The sequence below is a fragment of the Delphinus delphis genome, chromosome 2, assembly GCF_949987515.2.
Source record: "Delphinus delphis chromosome 2, mDelDel1.2, whole genome shotgun sequence".
Lineage (NCBI taxonomy): Eukaryota > Metazoa > Chordata > Mammalia > Artiodactyla > Delphinidae > Delphinus > Delphinus delphis.
Genome location: NC_082684.1, coordinates 138427674 through 138450046, shown reverse-complemented (window position 1 = coordinate 138450046; position 22373 = coordinate 138427674). Strand labels below are relative to the sequence as shown.

At 41.5% G+C, this 22373-nt stretch overlaps 1 protein-coding gene across 8 annotated transcripts in view; it reads left to right on the top strand.

The window, feature by feature from the left end:
• Nucleotides 1–22373, top strand: part of ZNF609 (zinc finger protein 609) — a 233781-nt gene that overhangs the window by 9549 nt on the left and 201859 nt on the right. For 5 of the 8 annotated variants that reach the window (XM_060005781.1, XM_060005780.1, XM_060005784.1 and 2 more), the window contains one exon: nt 18203–19076. The exons of 1 other annotated variant lie outside the window; for it this stretch is intronic. In XM_060005781.1, the coding sequence (XP_059861764.1) occupies nt 18330–19076 (747 nt within the window). In that variant the 5' untranslated portion in view covers nt 18203–18329. Of the gene's footprint in view, nt 1–10642; nt 11150–18202; nt 19077–22373 lie in introns of those variants that run through there. 2 more of the 8 variants (XM_060005783.1, XM_060005782.1) reach the window with 2 other exon arrangements.

Below are 22373 nucleotides of genomic sequence, written 5' to 3'. Positions count from 1 at the left end.
CTTGTTGCTCCGCGGCATGTGGGATCTTCCCAGACCAGGGCTCGAACCCGTGTCCCCTGCATTGGCAGGCAGACTCTCAACCACTGCGCCACCAGGGAAGCCCCCAGTGTAGACTTTTAAAAACACAGTTCTGATTATTTCACTTCTTGCTGAAAACTTTTAAGGACTCCTTACTGCCTATATAGGCCAGCACTCAAGATCCTCTATGATCTGACCAACCCTGGCCTTCAGTCTTATTTCTTTCTCTTTTTCCAGCCATTCCTTCCACTTACCCTGCATTTTTCAGTCTCAACACCTTAGTTTTTTTCTTTTCTTTTTTGTTGGAATGCCCTTCCCTGCTCCAAGGCATTCAGCTTTAAATCTGACCCTTCCTTTAACCTACCAAAAAATTTCATCTCCCTCCTGAAGACTTTCTTAACTTTCGTCTTCTCAGCCGCCTATATCTCCAGAATTGATTTTGTATTCCTCTGTATCTCTTTAACTCTTTGCTGGGATCTCTGTTATAGCACTGTATCACACCTTGACTTTAATCATATATGAATATATTTTTTTCCCTACCTTATTCTAAACTCCTAAGAGACCTGAGTCTCCTGTTTCCCATGGCTTCCACCCCAGTGCTTTGAATATAACTTTATGTGTAATGCTTGCTGAATTGAATTGGAATTTGATTTTTGAAAACAGAAACTTCTTGTGATTTTTTTTTTCAGACCTTCTTTTATGTTAAGGTAACTTGCATTTAACACATTTTATCCCAAACTGAATAACCTAGGAACAAGGCACAGACTGTGAAAGCCTTTAGAAATCCTTCAGACTCAAGGACAAGCATTTGTGCCCTTTAGTACCTTCAGCAGTACTGTGGTTCCATATATCCTAGCTGATGGAAGACTTGAGGGGAAGGGGAGAGGTAGTACATGGCAGACAGAAGCAATGTAGGTCAGTCACAGGAACCAGACTGATTCTGTTAGAGGAATATAGGCATGGTTGGGCCCTCTGGGTATTGTTGACCTCCAAGAGGTCTTTTTAGTTTTTCTTATTTACTTCCTTCGTTCCATAAATATTTATTGGATTCCTGCTATATGTGAGGTCCTGTCCTAGCTGCTTAGGATCTATCAGTGAACAAAATAGACAAAAAAATCCCAACCCCATGGATCTTGTCTTTTAACAAAAGGAAATATAAATAAGGATAATAAATAATTATATAGTGTAAAGAGAGTGATAAATAATGTGGGAAAAAATAGAACAGAGTAAGGGAGATTAGGAGTATGGAGGAAGGATAGGTGGGGGAGGTAGGAAGGTTGCAGCTTTTTTTTTTTTTTTTTTGTGGACGTGCAGGCTCAGCGGCCATGGCTCACGGGCCCAGCCACTCCGCGACATGTGGGATCTTCCTGGACCAGGGCACAAACCCGTGTCCCCTGCATTGGCAGGCGGACTCTCAACCACTGCGCCACCAGGGAAGCCCTAGGTTGCAGCTTTAAATAAGGTGGTCAGAGTAGACATCTTTGAGAATTGTGGTGGTAGTGTGTTACTGGTTTGTTAGGCACTTCCCTGAGGGTGCTGAATACTCTTCTGCCCAGAAGAGAGATAGAGGCACTGTCTGCAGTTGTTCCAAAGGGTCTAGCTGACAGTGAGGCAGAAAAATGTTCTTTTTTCTTGGCTGCTTCCCTGGCTGGCATTCCTGGAAGTTAATCATGGTGAAAACTGCAGTCATGTCTGGAAGACACCAAGGGTAGAACTGGAGGCCTTGTAGCCAGTTCCCTGAGGAGTGGGATTTACTCTTCTGTTGATTGGCCCTTGGGTGCCTAGAGTAATGGGTGAGTTAGGCCTCTGAGTTTTCTCCTTCCTCAGCGGGAAAAGCCCATTATCATGACTTTCCCTCTTCTAGTGAGACCTCAGCAACTTTGTTTGGGGTAGCTCATTAAAAATAAGTTTTCAGGGACTGTACACTTTGCTCCCAGCCTAAAAATTGAATTTTAAGGTTTGTGGTATTTCGACTTCCTTTCAATGCATAGCTAGCTATGTTCTGGAAGTCTTACTACCTAATTCATTAGCCTGAGGATGAAGATGTCTTATGATGTCTAGATGCTCTCTTGTTTGACTTGTGTTTTGTAAATTTTCTTATAGTTTCCTTGCTTGCTCTTTACTACTTCATTATTTTTCCTGTTGCCTCTTCCCTTTTTCTTTACTTTAAGCTGATAGGAAACAGAAATCCCTTAGGCCGTTTTGGTAATTGGCTCCAAGCTAAAATTCCTACCTAACATATGAGAGATGTCTTATTTCTGTCCTTGGGTTGTGTAGAATGCAGCTTACGGACATCAAGCTCTCAGCACGTTTGTTATATTGTATGCTATTTGAGGTAGCTGAGAGGTGCAGGATACCTGTACACTCTATTTTTAGTTATTTATATCATCATCTTGTGCAGTTGCAGTGCACAAGGAGACCTATTTGCCATTCTGAAAAAATGTGCTATTTTGATATAAAATTTTAGAATAAAGGTTCTCAATGAACTTGGGGTCGATGCTAAGAAAAATCTGTTAACTTTTAGGCAGATATGGTTGTAATGTTAGGTGAGCCTCTGGGCAGATTTCACATTGCTTTTCTTTGTCAGGATTTGCTGTATATCAGACTTGAAGTCATACTTCCTCACCACATACACTCAAGTGGTACAATAACATATTACCGATATTATGAACTTTAAAACCAGTGTCTGTTAATTCAAGTGTGTGTTGTTTTTTTCCTCTAGTGGTTAAAAGGGTTTCAGTTTAACTGACCAAGTTGTTTGCTTTATTAGTAAAAATGCTTTAACGTTGCTTACTTTGCTAGTGATAATTGCTTTTTTAGTAGTAGTGTTTCTGTGGTTTGTATTAGTAGGCCCTTCCAGTCCTAACAGAGCTAGAAATCCTGGCAGTGTGGATTTCACATGAGTTCCATAACACTACCTGGCAAAGAGGGGAATGCAGGACAGTGTCTGGTAATATTCTTTTTCTTATGGAGCCTTCCTATAAGAAAGAAATTCAGTTTTAACAAGATTACATTGGAGTAGGTAATATAACAGTGACATTTTCTTCCAACAACAAGTCTATAATATATTTTACCTGAATTTGTGATCTGAAGCATTAGATTTGTTTTGAAGTGTTACATAAACATGATGAGTGCCATTTCTGTCATCCTCATATAATTTTTTTCCCTTCTCCTTTCTTGGTAGGCAAAATAATGATACAGTGGTTTAATTCACATCTCAGATACTTGATGGCAGGAAACTAATTGTTGAAATATGGTGCTGCTAGGCTCTGCACTTCATAGGAATGATACAGGTTGCAAGGGATTAAATTTTTATAAGGATCGAAATCCTTACTTAAATAAGAATGTCACAGCCCTAATCACAATAATGTGGCTGAGTTGAAACTGTTAAAGGAGATTGGAGAAGCTGCAGAATTAGGCCAGATAATAATAATGTGGGGTTTATTTACTTATACATAGATTAGTTAAATACTTTATTGACAGCAAATGTGAAGATGTGGTTTTGAGTAAGATAAACTACTTCACACAGTTGGCAGTTTTAGATCCCATAAAGCAAAGAAATAACCTGGATTTTGCTTTGAGGAACAAACAAGAATTGATAAACTTTTCTGTAGGTCAACACTATTTAATAGTAATCATAATCTTGATTAAGCTCAACATTCTTCAGGGAGAGCAGGAATAAAATCTATCATATGGGGATTCATTTTTAAGAAATTGAGCTGCAATCAAGTATGTACAGTAGGAAAAGTGGAAAGATTTTAAAAAACAACCCACCAGAAGTTTAAAGACTTAAAAGCCATTTTATTAGAAAGCAAGGGATCAAAAGGACTGTGCAAAACAGATGGTCACTTGGCATAGTCTCAGAGGTTGTGGAGAGGAGAAAAGCATCTTTAAAAAAAATTTTTAAACATTTTCAATCAAGACCAAAGAAGCCCACAAAGTGATGGTGGTTAGTCACACGTGCTGCCTAGAAATTAGGTGAAAGAAGAAAAGATGAATTAGTTAAGCTCTTTGCTCAACTGATGGTAAGAGTTTATGTTTGTTTTTGCTTTTTTAAGAAGACATGTTAAAAATGGAAAGGCAACTAGAAAATTGTAAGACTGCTTGATTATGATGTGAAAGATCCATTCAGGGATGAAGATGTTAGAGAATTTCCACTTCTGTTTTTCCCACTTCCCAAGCAGTTTAAAGCTTCTGGTCAAATGATGATAAATGCTTAACTTTAAAAAAAAATTAGGGCACGAATTAATCTTTTTTAATGCATCGAAAGCACGGAAAAATGTACAGAAGTCCCTAGAGTTATCCCAGAAATGGTAATATTTATTTAGTCTTTCCAATACATTTTTTTCCTAGCTGCCTAGGCTTTTCTTGATCATATCAGTAAATTTGATGAGATTAAACCTATCTACCCAAGAATTGAGAAAGAATTCAAGGATAAACTGTAACTCTTAGTGAAAGTATATCACTTCATGTTTTAAGTGGCATGGTCATTACAGTAAGGGACTAGTGTAGATACGTGGTTCTGTCCGTAGAAGGGTTTGGAGGTGGAGGAAATAAAATCTATATTAGAAAATTGAAAAATGTAAATTAAAGATTGAGATAACTTGGTATCATTCATATCATTTACTGGGGCCAAGGCGATGGGTTAGTTTATATAAGGAGAAGTCACAAATGACAAATCATTGACAGTTGTGTGTGGACAGAGTTGTTACCAGTGGACATTGTTTAGTTTTGTTTTTTTTTTTGCGGTACGCGGACCTCTCACTGTTGTGGCCTCTCCCGTTGTGGAGCACAGGCTCTGGACGGGCTGGCTCAGCGGCCATGGCTCACGGGCCCAGCCGCTCCACGGCATGTGGGATCTTCCCGGACTGGGGCACGAAACCCGTGTCCCCTGCATCGGCAGGCAGACTCCCAACCACTGCACCAGGGAAGCCCTAGGTTTTTTTAAAAAATATTTATTTATTTGGCTGTGCCGGGTCTTAGTTGCGGCATGTGGGATCTTCGTTGCAGCTTGCGGGATCTAGTTCCCTGACAAGGGGTCGAACCCAGGCCTCCTGCATTGGGAGCGTAGAGTCTTAACCACTGGGCCAGCAGGGAAGTCCTGACACTGTTTAGTTTTAAAAGACTTTTTGTTAAAGTCAGGCCAAAGGCTATTTAAAAACTTTAGTCTTGGAAAGGGAGAAAATGTTTTGTTGTGCATTAGCAAACTGACTTTCTGACAGTAAACACTTCTGTGTAGGTCCACAGTCTCTTCTCTGCCGTTCTAAAACCCCAAAGTTCTGAAAGCTGAAAGATTTTTTGTAAGGTAGGCACAAACCTGACTTCAGCTAATGAGGCTGTTTATAACCTTTTTTGGTGGTTGTTCTATTTCAAGTAAATATTTATTCATTTTGTTGTAAGAATATTAATGAGTTTCTTGTCAGGGTGCTATTCCAGTTTCCACTGAGAGTATTAAACTGTGTATGGTATACTAATTATCTCAGCTTTTTATAGGTGAAATAACTGAGGCTCAAATAAGTGCAGTGACTTGCCCAAGATTCTTACACATCTAAGGGGGAATAAAGAGTAGACTTGAGCTTTTGCTACCTCCTCCTTTGTTTTGTTTTGTTTTTTTTCCATTGTACTGTGCTGGTTTCTCATGACTTTACCTCCAGAAACCATCTTGATAAGTTCTTCTAGGTGGAAGGGTTTAAGTAGTGACACTCATTTTATTTGACGTTTTAATAAATGTTTTACAAAAGTGACATATTCAGGTTTTCTCATGACATTAAGCTCTTTCAAGTACTTAGGTTCCCAAATTGTTCAAGATTATACTTCCGAAATATCTTGGCTGTGTGTGGGGAATGAAAACTAGAAGATGAGCTTCAGTGTGCATAGTATTACATTTAAATGAGGCAGAAAGTCCAGGGGACTTCCCTGGTGGTGCAGTGGTTAAGAACCCGCTTGCCAATGCAGGGGACACGGGTTCGAGCCCTGGTCTGGGAAGATCCCACATGCCATGGAGCAACTAAGCCCATGCACCACAACTTTTGAGCCTGCACTCTAGAGCCCACGAGCCACAACTACTGAGTCTGCGCACCTAGAGCCGGTGCTCCGCAACAAGAGAAGCCACCACAATGAGAAGCCCACGCACCGCAATGAAGAGTAACCCCCGCTCGCCGCAACTGGAGAAAGCCTGCGCACAGCAACGAAGACCTAATGCAGCCAAAAAATAAATAAATAAATAAGAGGCAGAAAGTCCAAACCACTTTGTTAGCATGAGTAACTTCTAGCTAACAATTATAGCCCCCAAAGGAGACTAGAAATCTTGGTAAGCTATCCCTCAAAAAATTAGCTCAGTGTGCTGCCAGGGAAATGCTAGGCGTCATTAGGAAGAGAACTAAAGAAAGATAAAAATAAACTTCCCTCTATACAAAACCAAGGTTTGTCTTTGTTTGTGTTACTGTGCATTCTTTGCATCCCTAAGAAATATGGGATGACCAAATGAGATGAAGAGCTGGTGACCAAATGAGATGAAAGCTTTAATGAAGACATGTAAAATGAAAAAAAAAATCTTCAGCTTTTAAAGACAGAGGGAGTATTGTCAAACCCTATCAGGCGATGAGAAGAACATATAGACTTGTTCACCAGTTCTTAGGATCCTGTATTGGATAGAGAGCAGCTTTTCAAATTAGAAATGAATTTAGCTTAATTATTGGGTTGCTCTTATCAATAGTAAATAAATAAAATTTGTTAACACTAGAGGTAGTAGAAATTTAAAAAAGGGTCTAGGGCTTCCCTGGTGGCGCAGTGGTTGAGAGTCCGCCTGCCGATGCAGGGGACACAGGTTCGTGCCCTGGTCCAGGAAGATCCCACATGCCGCAGAGCGGCTGGGCCTGTGAGCCATGGCCGCTGAGCCTGCGTGTCCGGAGACTGTGCTCTGCAGCGGGAGAGGCCACAGCAGTGAGAGGCCCGCATACCGCAAAAAAAAAAGGGGTCTAGAAGGTTTTCTTGTGTTTTTTTTAAATTAAAACTTCTTCTTTTAAGATAATTGTAGAAGTCTCATGCAGTTGTAAGCATAATACAAAGGAATCCATTGTACCCTTTACCCAGTTTCCCTCAGTGGTAATGTCATGCAAGTATAGTACAGTGTCACAACCAGATATTGACATTGATACAATCCACCCAGCTTGTTCACATTTCCCCAGTTTTACTTGTACCCATTTATGAGTGTGTATATTTAGTCCTATGCAATTTTATTACCACCAGTCAAGATACAGAACAGTTCCATCACCACCAAGGTATCTCACATTGCCCTTTTATAGCCACACCTGCCTCTTTCTGCTACCCCTCTTCCTATCTCATAAGATTTTTGATAAATTATTGGATTAATATATTTTATAATAACCTGTCAAGGGGATCCAGTAATATTTGGGGGAGTGTATCCTTAACTTTTTATAAAATTATTTTATTTTTTAATTTATTTTTTCAGCATTCCAGTTTACTGTATTTATTGTAATGGAGTAATGACCCCTTTAAAAATCAGTGTCCATTGATGGACAGGAAATAACTATCACAATGAAACTAAAATATTTGAATGTTACAAATGAAAAATAAAATTAAATATACAATCTCTGTCTGAATAGGAATTGCTTTATGCTCTCTTAGAACTTTGCATCTATTTCTTTTTAATTAATTATATGGAACTATAATAACCATATAAAGTTATTTTAAAATGTTTTATTTATCAGATTAATACATGTACTTTTTTGTTTTTGTCTTCCCATGAACTTTATATTAAAAATCAAATAGTAGTATGGCTTTTAATGAAAATCAGTAATCCACTGTTTACCCCTTCCCATCACCAAGTCTCACTCCCACTAGGCACCTGCTTTAAAATTTTCAGTCTTTTTCTTGTATTTACTCCCATACTTCTAAGTAATAAATAATATACACTCCTATTGCCCTCCCCTTCTTATCAAGTCAAATGTTTGGTTTCATCAGTATCCATTATGTATTGTGTTAAGTAAATATTTATTATTGAACCATTTAGTATACTACTATTATGTTTGTTTGGTTTTTTACATTTTAGTTTGGCTGCATCGGGTCTTAGTTGCGGCACGTGGGATCTTTCATTGCAGCATGCTGGATCTTTTGTTGCGGTGCGCGGGCTTCTCTCTAGTTCTGGCATGCGGGTTTTCTCTTCTCTAGTTGTGGCATATGGGTTTTTTCTCTTCTCTAGTGTGGTGCGCAGGCTCCAGGGCACGTGGGCTCTGTAGTTTGCGGCATGCAGGCTCTCTAGTTGAGGCGCGTGAGCTCAGTAGTTGTGGCGCACGGGCTTAGTTGCCCCACGGCATGTGGGATCTTAGTTCCCCGACCAGGGATCAAACCCGCGTCCCCTGCACTGGAAGGCGGATTCTTTACCATTGGACCACCAGGGAAGTCCCCTGTTATGTTTTCTTATACAACTTATGTTTTTTTCCAGGATTTAATATCATTAAGTACCTCACTGTTTTTGGTTTGTTGTTATTAATTCTTTCAGACTCTCCAACAGATCTATAAATTTCCTCACAATATAGTCAAACACATGGTAATCCTTAAATGTAGTTCCCTTCCTTCCTCCCTCCCTTCCTTCCTTCCTTCCTTCCTTCCATCCTTCCATCCTTCCATCCTTCCTTCCTTCCTTCCTTCCTTCCTTCCCTCCCTCCCTCCCTCCCTCCCTTCTTTCCATCCCCCTAACTATCCTGTGGGGATTGATGGTGTGAATCTCTTTTACCGTGATCACATAAAATGCTATTTTAGGACCAGGACCATGATCCAGTAATACAGTCCTTTTATTCATAGGTGTTTACTATTTTACCTTTTTTTTAATATAATGTGCATATGATAAAGTGCATAAAGTACACCAATCTTAAGTGTACAGCACAGTTTTTACATGTGTGTATAGCCATATAGCTACCATCCAGCTCAAGATAATAGAACACTTCCAGCACCCACAAGGTTCCCTCATGCTTCTTGCCGCTCAGTCACCTCCTCCCAGACATGACCACTTTTCTGACTTCTGTCACCTTTGATTCATAGATGTTTAAAATGTGCTAACTGAACGTTTTAAGTCTGATAGAATGTATCATACATTTAAGTACGAGGCTTCCAAGGGATTGGTTATGTCCAGAACTCCTGATTTGTCGGCTAGCCCTATTTTGGGTAGCAGCTATGCATGAATGAGACTGAAGGCTGAGAATACTCCAGAGCAGTTAGGCATTTTTTAAGAAATGTGGGGACTGGATTGTTTTCTTACTTTTCCCCTAGACTCTTGGTAAATCTGTATCCTTTATCTGTATCTTAGAAGAAAGAGGAATCCACACTCTGTTCTAGTAAGTTCGAAGACTGTTAGGTAATTGAGACAGCTTATAGCTAGTGACAAATCAAGCTCAAGTAAGAATGGAGATGAGAAATGGCAGCCTTGGCAGTGTTATGATTCTGCCCATTGAGGAAAGCAGTGTTCATTCACTCATTTATTGACCAGAATATTTATTGAGGGAGCACTGTGACATAAACACTGTTATTAGGATACAATGGTGAGCAAAAGAGGTACAGCCCCTTGCCCTCAGGATGCATGCAGTCCAGTGGAGGAAACATGTTAATCAAATCATCACACGCACTGGGAGGTAGGATGTGAGCAGGGAATGTCTGAGGTAAATGCCAAAAGGCAGTAAGGTGGGAATGGGGTGCAGAGGACAGAGTATGGCCATGAGATGAGGCTGGAGAAGTCAATCTGGCTTAGATATCCTAAGGGATGTGTGTGTGAATTCCACCATTTTTTATGGTTAGTCTAACAGTGTAGATAGTATCTTTTTTTCTTTTGGCCGCCCCACGCAGCATGTGGGATCTTAGTTCCCCGACCAGGGAACAAACCTGTGCACAGTGGAGGCACGGAGCCTTAACCACTGGACTGCCAGGGAAGCCCCTAGATACTATCTTTTGATAGAGAAGTTTTCTTTGTGTGCTTTTTAGAGTTACTATAGGATAGTAGTTAAGTAAGAGACTTAGGAAGGGAGGTGAGGTCTAGAATATAAAAATGAAGGTAATTCCTCATGTTTCCTGAAAAGTGCTTAGGTTTGTTTTGTTTTGTTTTGTTTTAAAATATTTATTTATGTATTTATTTTATTTGGTTGTACTGGGTCTTAGTTGCACCACATGGACTCCTTAGTTTCGGCAGGCAGGCTCCTTAGCTCCAGGGCTCCTTAGTTGTGGCACATGGGCTCCTTAGTTGTGGCATGCGAACTCTTAGTTGCGGCATGCATGTGGGATCTAGTTCCCTGACAAGGGATCGAACCTGGGCCCCCGGCATTGGGAGCGCAGAGTCTTATCCACTGTGCCCCCAGGGAAGTCCCTGCTTAGGTTTTTTCCTTTCCCCCATTCCTATGAACTTGACCCATATGATTCCCTGTTTTAGAGGTGAGAAAAGCTCTGCCACAACAGTTCTGTGTGGAGGGCCAATTTCTTAGATCTCCTGATTCCTAAGCTAACTCCACTATTCACTTTTTTCTTGAGAATTTGACATCACCTCTTTCTCTTTAGTACAGAATGTTTACCTCTGGGGAAAAGAACTAAATTATAAAGGGCTACATAGCCCTTCAGTTTTTAGGGGAGGGGGGATGGTAGAGCTTTATTGTTTACTTTAGATGATCTTTGCCTTCTGCTTATACATAGGCCTTGGTAAGGGTTTTCTCTGTGAACCAGTTCCACCAATGAATCCCTATAAGGTTGGGACTGAATTATTTACATGTTTAGTATGCTGTTTAGCCTATTGTGAGATGTATGCTGGCCCAGAGCAGTATTGACAAACACCAAGGCTCTAAACCTGAGCCCTGTTGAATAATTATGTCTAGTGGAAGTGTCATTTGCTTATGTGAAATGAAACAGGTCAAGCCTCATAATCTTACTCTGAGAATAGCAGCCTGTGAGGACCATAAAACTATTCATGAGGTGCAGGTTATAAACACTGAGGGACTGGAAGATGCTACACTTTTGCTCTTCTGTCCTTAGGTGACACATGGTCAGATGAGCCCTGTTGAATTGGATCCATCTTCTCAAATTGGCACTCTGAGTCTGTCTTTATCTGATCCCCATTGGAGATATAAGCTGAGAGGTATGGTACTTGAGGAGATGACACAGTTCCTTTGTTGCAGTAATTAATGTAATAAATTAAGGAAGAGACCCAAAGGAAAGTTGATTGTTTCTTGTTAGAGCCCCAGTTGGAAATTCAGTTGATTAGTGAGCTCTAATGTGGCAGCTGGAGAGGGAGATGCCTGTTCTTCCAGCTGGGTAAGCTCAGGGTCACCACGGATGGTTTACATGTACTAGCCTCACCTGAGGTTGGCTGAGTATGTGATTTCAGGGTAGCATCTGGAATTCAGGGAAGATGGTATAGTTTGGTTTTCTCTCAACTTTGTTTTATCCCACTGCTTTATTGACAATTCCCTGGGGCATCAAACCCTGTGAACCTCACACAATTTAGTTTTGAAGGCCTGTCAGGGGGGGTCAACAACCTACTGGACTGGAACAGTTGGCAAAAGAGATAGTCCAGATGTTAAAACCATGAGCTTTGAGATTGGTACCTTGGCCCTGAGGGGTTTTTGAAGCAAGATGGAGTCTTTTTGTCAGTCACTATAGTGTAGGATTTTATGAGCCACATCTGAAGGTAGGGGTAGCCTAAATGGAAAACCAGAGTAAGTGAAAACCACTGAGTAATTGAAAGAAGAAAGGATTGCCATTTTCTTTCGTAGAACTCAAATGGATATCAGTACTACCTGTAATTTAATTTGTAAAATTTTTTTTAATATTTATTTTTCCTTTATTTTTAAAATACTTTAGGTCTTTATACCATGAAGCAGGCCTCTTTAACTTGAGACCCTAGAACATTGTGAGAATATTTGGGTCATTTTATACTTTTGAGTTGTCATATTTTTCAGATTTGGATCCTCATAATATGCTTAGAACCATGATGGATTCTCCCTCCATTTTATAATAAGAAAATTAATATTTAATGAAGCAACTTGGCTAATGTCCTGGCTAGGGTCATTGGAAATCTGAGTCCAGAAATCACATCTCTGTTTTTTTTTTTTTTTTTTTTAGAAATCACATCTCTTGATTCTCAGCTCAGTTATCTGTCTTCTACACCATGCTGCCTTCCTAAAATTGAGTGTAACATATTTTTCTTTGTCCATATAGCTTTCGGTGAGGACTAGCTAGCCAGACGGATCACCCGCACACCCAAATGTGTGTGACCTGTGTGGTCGCAAGCAGAGTGTACTCACTCAAACACAACTGTCACTTGCTCAGACCAAAGCCTGTAAGAAGATTGATCCAAAAACTGTAACAAGAGGGGAGGACAGATAAATTTACACTGGGAGAGCATTGGACAGTTTGCTACTTAGACCAGATTAGCTATAAGTAATTGGCAGTTAAAGAGATCCTTTCTCTTTGATGCCCTGTAGGATGGATACAGAGCTCTATCTGGGCAGAAGGAGAAGTATTCTTCTTCATATTGTGTTTGGACATAAGTAGGGTCAGTTGTTGCTTATGTCCTCTGGGCAGGGGCAGAGACCTCGCGTGAAGACGCTTTTTCTCATTCTTAGTCTGGAAGAGAGACCTTGCTCATTACTGAGGTAGGGAAGTGGTGTAATCTATGGCATATGCCCTAGTAAAAAGCAATTAATGACCTGAAATGTATGATTACAAACCAACCTGTGGGCTGGGAGTCTGAGAGATGGAGTTGGGTTCCAGAGAGGAAACTGGAATTTGAACTTTCATTGTTATAGATACAGGGTATGAGGAGTGATTGTCATGGCCTATCTTGGTCCCTTAGCTATATCCACGCAGAGAAGAGTTCTTAGTGATCAGGTGCAGAACAAAGCAGAAATGGCACTGGCAAGTAATTCCAGAGTTTGGTGAATCATGGTCCTAAATAGCGAAGTGTAGTACAATTAGAAGAAGAGAGAAGAAAATATATCCAGAAGCTCCTGCAAGTTGAAAGTACTTTGTGGTCTCTGTAAGGTATTGGTTCTCCTGATTCTGCACTTTCTCTGCCATGGAAGCAAGAGGTCAGTGCTTTTCATTTCCAGCTACCATGTTAGTTACCCTACCTCCTGGGGTTAAACATCTCTGCCATGACCTGTCAGAGAGTTTGATTATTAGCTGTATAAAGCCAGGGATGTGGTAGGGAGCAGATGGAAAGTGGTCTGGCTGCTGTAGCCAGGCTGATTAAAGAATCCTAGGCAATTTTTCTTTGGAAAGGTACCACCAAAGTTACTATGAAACCTGCTGGGTTTGGTAAACTGAATTTCTGAGAAGTCACCTGGTTGAAAAGTGGTACTTACTTAACTCACTCAGAAATTAGAGGACAGTGGCTCTCTATAGAACATCAGGACCACTGAATATCAGTCCTCAGGATATGTCTTCTTTGTTTGCATCCTGGTCATTCAGAAATTCTGGGTAGTTTTCTAGTAGGGAAAGCACTTTAAAAAAAATTATTTATTTATTTTTGGCTGCATTGGGTCTTCATTGCTGCACGCGGGCCTTCTCCAGTTGCAGCGAGCAGGGGCTACTTTTCGTTGCGGTGTGCAGGCTTCTCATTGCGGTGGCTTCTCCTGTTGTGGAGCATGGGCTCTAGGTGCGCGGCCTCAGTAGTTGCGGCTCACGGGCTGTAGAGCACAGGCTCAGTAATTGTGGCGCATGGGCTTAGTTGCTCCACGGCATGTGGGATCTTCCCGGAACCAGGGCTTGAACGTTGGCAGGCGGATCCTTAACCACTGCACCACCAGGGAAGCCCAGGGAATGCACTTTTTGATAGGTACATTAACAGAATTTCAGATTTGAAAAAGGCCCTGGGCATGTCCAGACTACTCCCTGTCACACATAGAAGAATTCTGTAATTTGCTTGACAGGTGATTATGGTTTTTCTGGTCACTACTTTCAGTGATAAAGATATGGCTTCATTAAGCATTGTGGGTCATTGTTGGGAATTCCAGGGTATTACATTTTTTCCTGAGTTAAACATCTGTCTTTCTGTAACTTCTACTTACTGGTCCATTTTATATCCTCAGCATCACAGAATAAGTTTCTCTCTTCCACATTGCAACCATCATATATTTGAAGCTAACCAGCCTGTCTCCCTTCAGCTAACTCCTTTCCAGATTAAAGAATACCAGTTTCTAAGACCTTTCCTCTTACGAAATGGCTTTTTGGTGTTTTACTATACTCTAGGATATCCCTCCACTTAATGAATATCTCACTTAAGATGTGGAACTTGAAAATGAGCACAGAGCATCAGATGTTCTTTTCATCTCCAGCTCCCTTTTAAGAAGCACAATTTTAAAAACATGTTAACAGCAATATTTCTTTTTTTTTTTTACATCTTTATTGGAGTATAATTGCTTTACAATGGTGTGTTAGTTTCTGCTTTATAACCATATTTCTTGCTTACTAGAAAAAACAAAACAATTCGCCATGACATATGGAATTGGGACAAAAGGAATTTGAGGAAGTGTCTTTCCTTACTGATGTTAAGGCTGAACGTTCTAGGTTCAGCATTATTACAAGCATTGATTTTGCCTCCTATCTTTTCCAGGATTATCTGCATTGAGTTTACTCTTAAGATTACAAAAATCATTTGGTATTTCTGTTTACAAGAATTATTCAACTTTATGCTACACTGAACTTATTTTAATGCTTCAGATAGTTTTTAACAAGGTGGATATATATATGTTCTTACATAACTGAAAATCTGTTGTTTTTACACGTGACAAACAACTTGACTCAGTGAAAGACTCTTGAAAAATAACCTTTTCTCTTCAAAATTCTTTGTAGATTTTTCATTCTCTTTTAACATTTAATATTGCAGAGCAGTCTGAGGTTGGCCTAAGTTTTGTCCTTTGTAATTCAAATATTTTGTTAGGATGTCTGCAAGTTTGGCTTTTTTTAAATTGATTTTGCTGAAAAGGTAGTGAACTTTTTCAAGATCTTTTTCAGCTCAAGATGTTATTCATATATTATGCCTTGATGGGTTGCTTTTTTCCCGTTTGTTCTAGTCTCTTCAGTTTTGCTTTGAGTATTATTAAATACTTTCTCTGTCTTTCAATTTCCCTCATTGTTTTCTTTTTGCTGTCCTTTGCCTTTGCCTTCTGGAACAGTATCTCAGGTTTTCTTGTAATTTACAGATTCATTTTCCACAGTTTTAGTTCTGTGCTTTTTTGATTTCTGTATGAATTTTAATTGCATTTTTCATTTCCTTGCATCTTCCTTTTTTAAAAAATAAAATCAGATTCTTTTGTCTAAGTTCATATTTTTCCATTTCAGCCTAGTATCTTCTTAATGCTATGTCTTCTTTACTGTCATATTTTGTTTATCCTGCTCCATACGACAGGTCGGCCAGTGCAGAACTGTCAGGAGCTCTCAGTGAGCACAAACACTTTTATGTACTTTATATTCTTCCCTTTATATACCTTTCCAGAGTCTCTCTTCCATTAGCATCCTATTTTCTAGAGGAAGGGTTTTTGTTTATTTGTTTTTTGGAGGAAGGTCTTTTGAAAGTTTTATTGAATAAACAAACGTGGGATTGCTCTAATGGTTACATTACATACTGATGATAGTGCAGCTCAAGAGGAAAGTGGGTAAGTGTTAGATGAATGTGGGTTATGCTCTAAGCCTCACCACAATTGCAGAGATTGCAGAGGTGACAAATGATGATGTTGGGAAGAACTATGCTTTAATAATCCTTTGTAGTGCAGATTCAGTTGGCATTCCCATTTCTAGAAATGCCTTTGTCCCTCATAATAGAATTATTTTCAGTATCATGTTCCACTGCCTTATACACTCTCACTTGCTGCTGTATTCCCAGCACCTAGTTTAGTGCCTGGTACTTAGTAGGCAATTAATACACGTTTTTTTGAATGAATTAGTGTATAGTATAGAGAATTCCAAACATTTTACTAAAAATTTCTTCAGAATTCTAGATCATTATCAGAGGTATCATTTCTTTAATTTTTTCAGAGATTATGTTGCCTTTACCTTGTGGGTGGCATTTTTTCATAGTTCTTTTTTTTTTTAATTTATGTATTTATGGCTGCATTGGGTCTTTGTTGCTGCGTGCGGGCTTTCTCTAGTTGTGGTGAGCAGGGGCTACTCCTCATTGCAGTGCGTGGGCTTCTCATTGCGGTGGCTTCTCTTGTTGCCAAGCACGGGCTCTAGGTGCACAGTCTTCAGTAGCTGTTGCACACGGGCTCAGTAGTTGTGGCTCGCAGGTTCTAGAGCACAGGCTTAGTAGTTGTGGCGTATGGGCTTAGTTGCTCCGCGGCATGTGGGATCTTCCCGGACCAGTGCTCGAACCCATGTCCCCTGCGTTGACAGGTGGATTCTTAACCTCTGTGCCACCGGGGGTGCCCCATAGTTCTTATGTCATGTTTTCCCCCACACACAGTTTTTGCTCATCGTTTTATGAAGTAAGATCTATGTGGACTCCACGTCAGCAATGGTTGGTTGTTGGCACTAAGCTCTCTACTTGGGTAAAGGATGTACTTTCTTCTCAGATCTATGGCTAAATGGCAGGTTAATGTGCTGCCATTATTAATGCACTGAATTTCTCTCTTACATCCCAGTTGCTATCAAGCATTCACTTGGTATAAGCTCTGCTCTCCTAGGTGACATCTTCTCTTGAACTGCACCCTGGTTCTTTGACACTGCCTTGAGAGAGCAGGTGGAAAAGTACAATGTGTCTTATCTCTGTTAAGAGATATCTATGGCATTTACCTGTTAGATATTTACTTTGTAGGATTCATTGTGCCACCTCTGTTTTACCCTTTCTGCTCTGTCATCTTATGAGAGTTATTTTCTATATGCATATAGAAAGATGGTAAACGGGAGTGAGCAAGAACAGAAATCTTTGGTTTCATCATAAAGTAATAGCTGGGGGCTTCCCTGGTGGCACAGTGGTTGAGAGTCCGCCTGCCGATGCAGGGGATGCGGGTTCGTGCCCCGGTCCGGGAAGATCCCACATGCCGCGGAGCGGCTGGGCGCGTGAGCCATGGCCGCTGAGCCTGCGCATCCGGAGCCTGTGCTCCACAAAGGGAGAGGCCGCAACAGTGAGAGGCCCGCGTACAGCAAAAAATAAAAACAAAATAAAGTAATAGCTGGATGGTGTATGTTGGCTGCCAGGTTTTCTAGATGGTACACTCCCAAGGAGAGGTATAAATTGCCTTTTTTACCACCCACCCCATGCCACCCCCTTTTTTAGCTGTCTCTGTTCCATGTGGTGAGGCCCTGGTATTTATCAGTATAGTGCCATCAGTCTTATAGTATTAGAATGTAGAGACTTCTCCCACATTCTAACATGAGGTTTTTTAGTACTGTTCAGTTATTGATAGGGTAATATTTTTTCTGTGTGTGTGTGTGTGTGTGTGTGTGTGTGTGTGTGTCTCTTCCTGGGTATTTTAGTGGGTAGTGAGAAAGACTACATTGAATTCTGCTATTTAGACATAATTTGAAACCTGGAGTTTAATAAGGCTGGCTTAACTGAACTGAAGCTGATTGGTTAAGTCCTCTCTGAGGATTGTCTCCTCTAATTGCAGGTTTTGCCCCTATCTTGATATTGTATTTTTCCCCAGTTCTGTTTGCTTTTCTCTTTTACTTACCCACAATTAGACACCACCACCCCCAGCAGTAGAATGACAAGGAATCTATATTATTTTTAGTAGGGATAGGCCCTGTTAGTAGAGGGATTTAGCCTTTGCTAGACTATGTTCTGAATCTCTGATAGTTCAAGAAGAAGCAAGGAGAAAAGAGGTATGAGTAAAGTTGTGCTAGAGGATGTGCCAGGGCCTGTATTGATTGAGGGAGTATTGCCGCCTGGCAGTGGTAGTAGAAATAAGTCTCTTGGGAATGGGAAACTAACTCTAGAGGATTCCTAGTTAAGACCGCCGAATTTCCGGGCAATTGCAAATACTGTACTCTCCCCTGTGGAGATGGAGTGGGAATTAGCTTTTCCCTTGGTCCAATGTGACTTGGTTAGAAATACAACTGAACCTGTTTGTCTTGTCTATTGTGGTGTGATAGCCACCTAGGAAGGGTCTGTTTTTTGTGGGAGTTTATTTCAGCCTCTTTGCCTGTATTGTTTCCTTTAACAGCTCTTTAAATTTTCTTTTTCCAGCAATGATGTTGTCCACTGGGCATATACTGACCAATGTGGCAGGTCTGAGAACATAGCTGAAGCTGAAAATAGGAAAGCTGGGGGCAAGGAAGAGCCTTGAATCTTGAGGTGGGACGTTGACTCTAAGATGTCCTTGAGCAGTGGAGCCTCCGGAGGGAAAGGAGTGGATGCAAACCCGGTTGAGACATACGACAGTGGGGATGAATGGGACATTGGAGTAGGGAATCTCATCATTGACCTGGACGCCGATCTGGAAAAGGACCAGCAGAAACTGGAAATGTCAGGCTCAAAGGAGGTGGGGATACCAGCTCCCAATGCTGTGGCTACACTACCAGACAACATCAAGTTTGTGACCCCAGTGCCAGGTCCTCAAGGGAAGGAAGGCAAATCAAAATCTAAAAGGAATAAGAGTGGCAAAGACACTAGCAAACCCACTCCAGGGACGTCCCTGTTCACTCCAAGTGAGGGGGCAGCTAGCAAGAAAGAGGTGCAGGGACGCTCAGGAGATGGTGCCAATGCAGGAAGCCTGGTTGCTGCTATTGCTCCCAAGGGCTCAGAGAAGGCGGCTAAGGCATCCCGCAGTGTAGCCGGCTCCAAAAAGGAGAAGGAGAACAGCTCATCTAAGAGCAAGAAGGAGAGAAGCGAAGGAGTGGGGACTTGTTCAGAAAAGGATCCTGGGGTCCTCCAGCCAGTTCCCTTGGGAGGACGTGGTGGTCAGTATGATGGAAGCACAGGGGTGGATCCAGGAGCTGTGGAGCCACTTGGGAGTATAGCTATTGAGCCTGGGGCAGCGCTCAACCCTTTGGGAGCTAAACCGGAGCCAGAGGAAGGGGAGAATGAGTGTCGCCCGCTAAAGAAAGTCAAGTCTGAAAAGGTAAGAGGTGGCCAGATCTGGCTGCCCACTGCCAGTCAGAACTGCCCTGGACTAACCGCCAAATGCTATGTGCACTCTGTGGGAGCCTCATTAGTTTGTGGGTAATGACCAATTACAAGGTCAGAGCAGCTGGTAATGATAACGTGGTTTTGTTCCAAATTAGGGGATTCCCTACAGATTCATTAACAGCAGGCCTGGACATTTTGGAGAAGAGTGTCTGTTGTTGGGGGTAGCTGCCTGGTAGAATGAATTTTCCGTAAGTCAAGAACCTCCAGCCTTGTCCTTGTCCCACCTCAGATACTTGTTACTAGAGGCTGGCATCAACCTTTATATGGTTCCCAGCTTGATTGACATTTCATCCTTAGAGTCATTGGTAAACTTAACAAGTTGATAAGCTTAATAGGCTTTCAATTGAGTGCTGTTTTTAATGGGATAAATGGTGCTGCTGGGTCTCTGGAAGAGAAAAGGGTTAAGTAACTTTCATTACATGATATCTACCAAGTGTTCTGTTGGTGACTGCCAAAGAGCAAAAGGTCACAGTTTGGGGCAGGTAAACAGTGGAGCAGGAGGTACTGAGGTACTTAATCAGGTCTTATGGATTAGCGTAGTGGCTATGAAAGTTTGGCCTTGAAATAGATTCTTTGGCCACTAAAGTATAGTTCTTGGCTGGGTATCTCCTCAACTATTGGGAATCAAGGTCTCCTGGTGGTTTAATAGCTGTCAAATGGTGTAATGATACCTTGCCTTCTGCTTGACTTGGAAGGACAGATGCCTTCAGCCCCACAAGGGGTTCTCCTCCTTTGGGAAGATGATCTTAGTTCATGTCTCAGTAAATGGAGTTTGCAGGCCTAGACCAGAGTGGGTGTGAATCTAGGGTCAGCTCAGGCTGCCTTAAACTTCTGCAGCTTACAATTTCCTGCAAAGCGGCTGGCCTGGTAATGTGCTGTTCACTGGCTCTTGATTTTCCGCTCTGTGTTCTGCTCACCCTATGCTTTCAACTGATCCCAGCAGATGCAGTATAAATTGATTTCTCTGTAATTGCATCAGCTGCAGCAGGGAATACCTCTTTCCATATGTAAGTGTTAATAGAGGCAGGATGTGTATGTTTGGGTGGTGGTGTCCTCTCAGTGCTAGGTTACGCTTTCTTTGCTGTAGGTGTTTTGGTCCTTGCCTCTGGCACATCTGTGACTCTCAGCAACATCTGGGCTTCCCTGGTAACAGGTCTGTGAATTTTCTTCCACTATAACACAATGGTTTATTCCCTTTTACCAGTGGCAGCTGCCAGAGAGTCTGCCTATGTTTAGGTGGCAGATGCTACAGTCCACCTCAGCAGAGTCAAGTTCCAGCTGGTTACTGGCATGGTGCATCCTGTGCTGGCTGTGATTTACCATTTTCTCTGGGGTGCAGATGGATAATACTGTTTTAAAGAGGCTTAGGAGTACCAGGAGTTCTTGCTTCTATTCCAGGCCCATTAGACTATTCCCTACATCTGGCTCCAGTAAACTCTTGCCGTATATCCGTGTTCATAATCTTTGTTCTTCCTGTGCTGAAAAGTGGCCACTTCTGAGGGTGGCCTTCAGTTTCCTTTCTGTTTAGAACTCTTGACTCATGTTGCAATCTTCTAAGCCCAGTAGTGGTCTGTGGATGAAAGGATTAATGATGCTTATCTTCATATTGGATTTAAGTCTAAATGTCCTTGAGAGTCTCCAACAGAGAAGCAATGGAACCCTTTTTCTTACAGGTTCAGGGACTGGTTGGGTGGCTGCCCTTCAGATTATAATTGGGCTGAAAGATGCAGTATATTCAGCTAAGAATACACCTTGGTGCCAGGGAGGTTTGCTTCTTAATAATATAGCTGTGTTATATGCCTTGTCACCCCAAAAGACTGAGATTGGGGCAGTGGAATGGGAGAGAAAAGGGAAAGAGACTGTGCTTCTGTTTTTGGAGGAAAGGTAAAATTGCTGAGAAGTACTCTTAGAAGAGGAAATTTGCTGTGCAGTTTGATGTCACTCTAATCAAGAACCTGCTTTCTCATTTCTTTTCCCTGTTCCCTCAACCCTCTTGAACAGTCTGGTTCTGTGGGGTGCCATTCTAAAGCATTTGGCCATTGAAATAAATAATTATGTAAATAAATATCTGGAAGTTGCTAGGAGATGAAAACACTGTGCAGAGAGACAGCGTTTCTGGAATGGGAGGAGGGAAAGATGCAAAAGGGAACGCAGGCTAGGAATCTCGGAGTGGAGCAGCTTTTGAGAAACAAGGATCCCAGGGTGTTGGGCATAAGAGGTGTTTGAGTCGGTGTTTGATGATTAATACTATAACTCATAAGCTAAGTCTTTAAAAACTTCCTTAAGATTTTTGTCTCTGAGATATGGGCTTGCCTATGGCTTAACTGGTTTGGAATGTTTCTTCCATGTGGGGGACAACCAACAGAACCAAAACAACAAAACAGATGTTTTGATATAATCTAGGAATTACATACTCTGAGCTGGAAGCTATCATGAAGAGGGAAAACTCATAAAATTTGGAAAGTGTCTTAGCTGGAGTCTCCTTACCCATACCCACTCCTGTAACCCCTTGGAAACGAGAGAGAAGACAAGTGGAGTTTGTGGTGTAGGACAGAATTGTCACATGTCTCCAACTAGCTAATGAAGGAGATTTGAATATTCTAATTCTCTACCTCAGGACCTCCTCTCTCATCAAGGTGGGTATCTCAGTCTATGGCTGAGCGAATTTCAGTCAGCCAAGAATGTGGATTTCCCTTCATGGGATCCCACTTTTGCTCCACCACACCTCTCTCTGGCAGGCTTCACTGTGCTGTTTCCCAGAGTTCTAGGAGAGACCTAGAGAGTCTTAGCAACTACTGCTGCCCTGAATTGTCATTGAACACTCTTGCCTCATACTGCTGCCAGCTGAAGAGATGGGGGAGGGAATGTTGAGGAATAAACAAGACAGAGCCTTCCAGCTCCTGTCTGCTCCTTGTCTTTGGTTCGATTGATAGGTTGTTGAGTTAGGGATGGAAGGGGAGGTAGGATGAGGGAGAGTGCCTGTCTGAATGTCCCCAGCTTAGTGCTCACGTTACCACTCTGACAGGCAAGAAAAAAGAATTTACAAACCACAGAAGGCAGTGATCTATCTGTGTTGACTCTGAGTTGGGGCTTAAACCAGGAGTTTAAGGTGAGACTCCTCTTTTTTCCAGATCGTATAAAGTAAAGCTCTAGTGGCTAAAGGATCTAGAAGTTTGCAGCCAGAAACTCTCCTTGTCTCTTCAGCTGCTGCTTTTGATCTTGGAAGGTA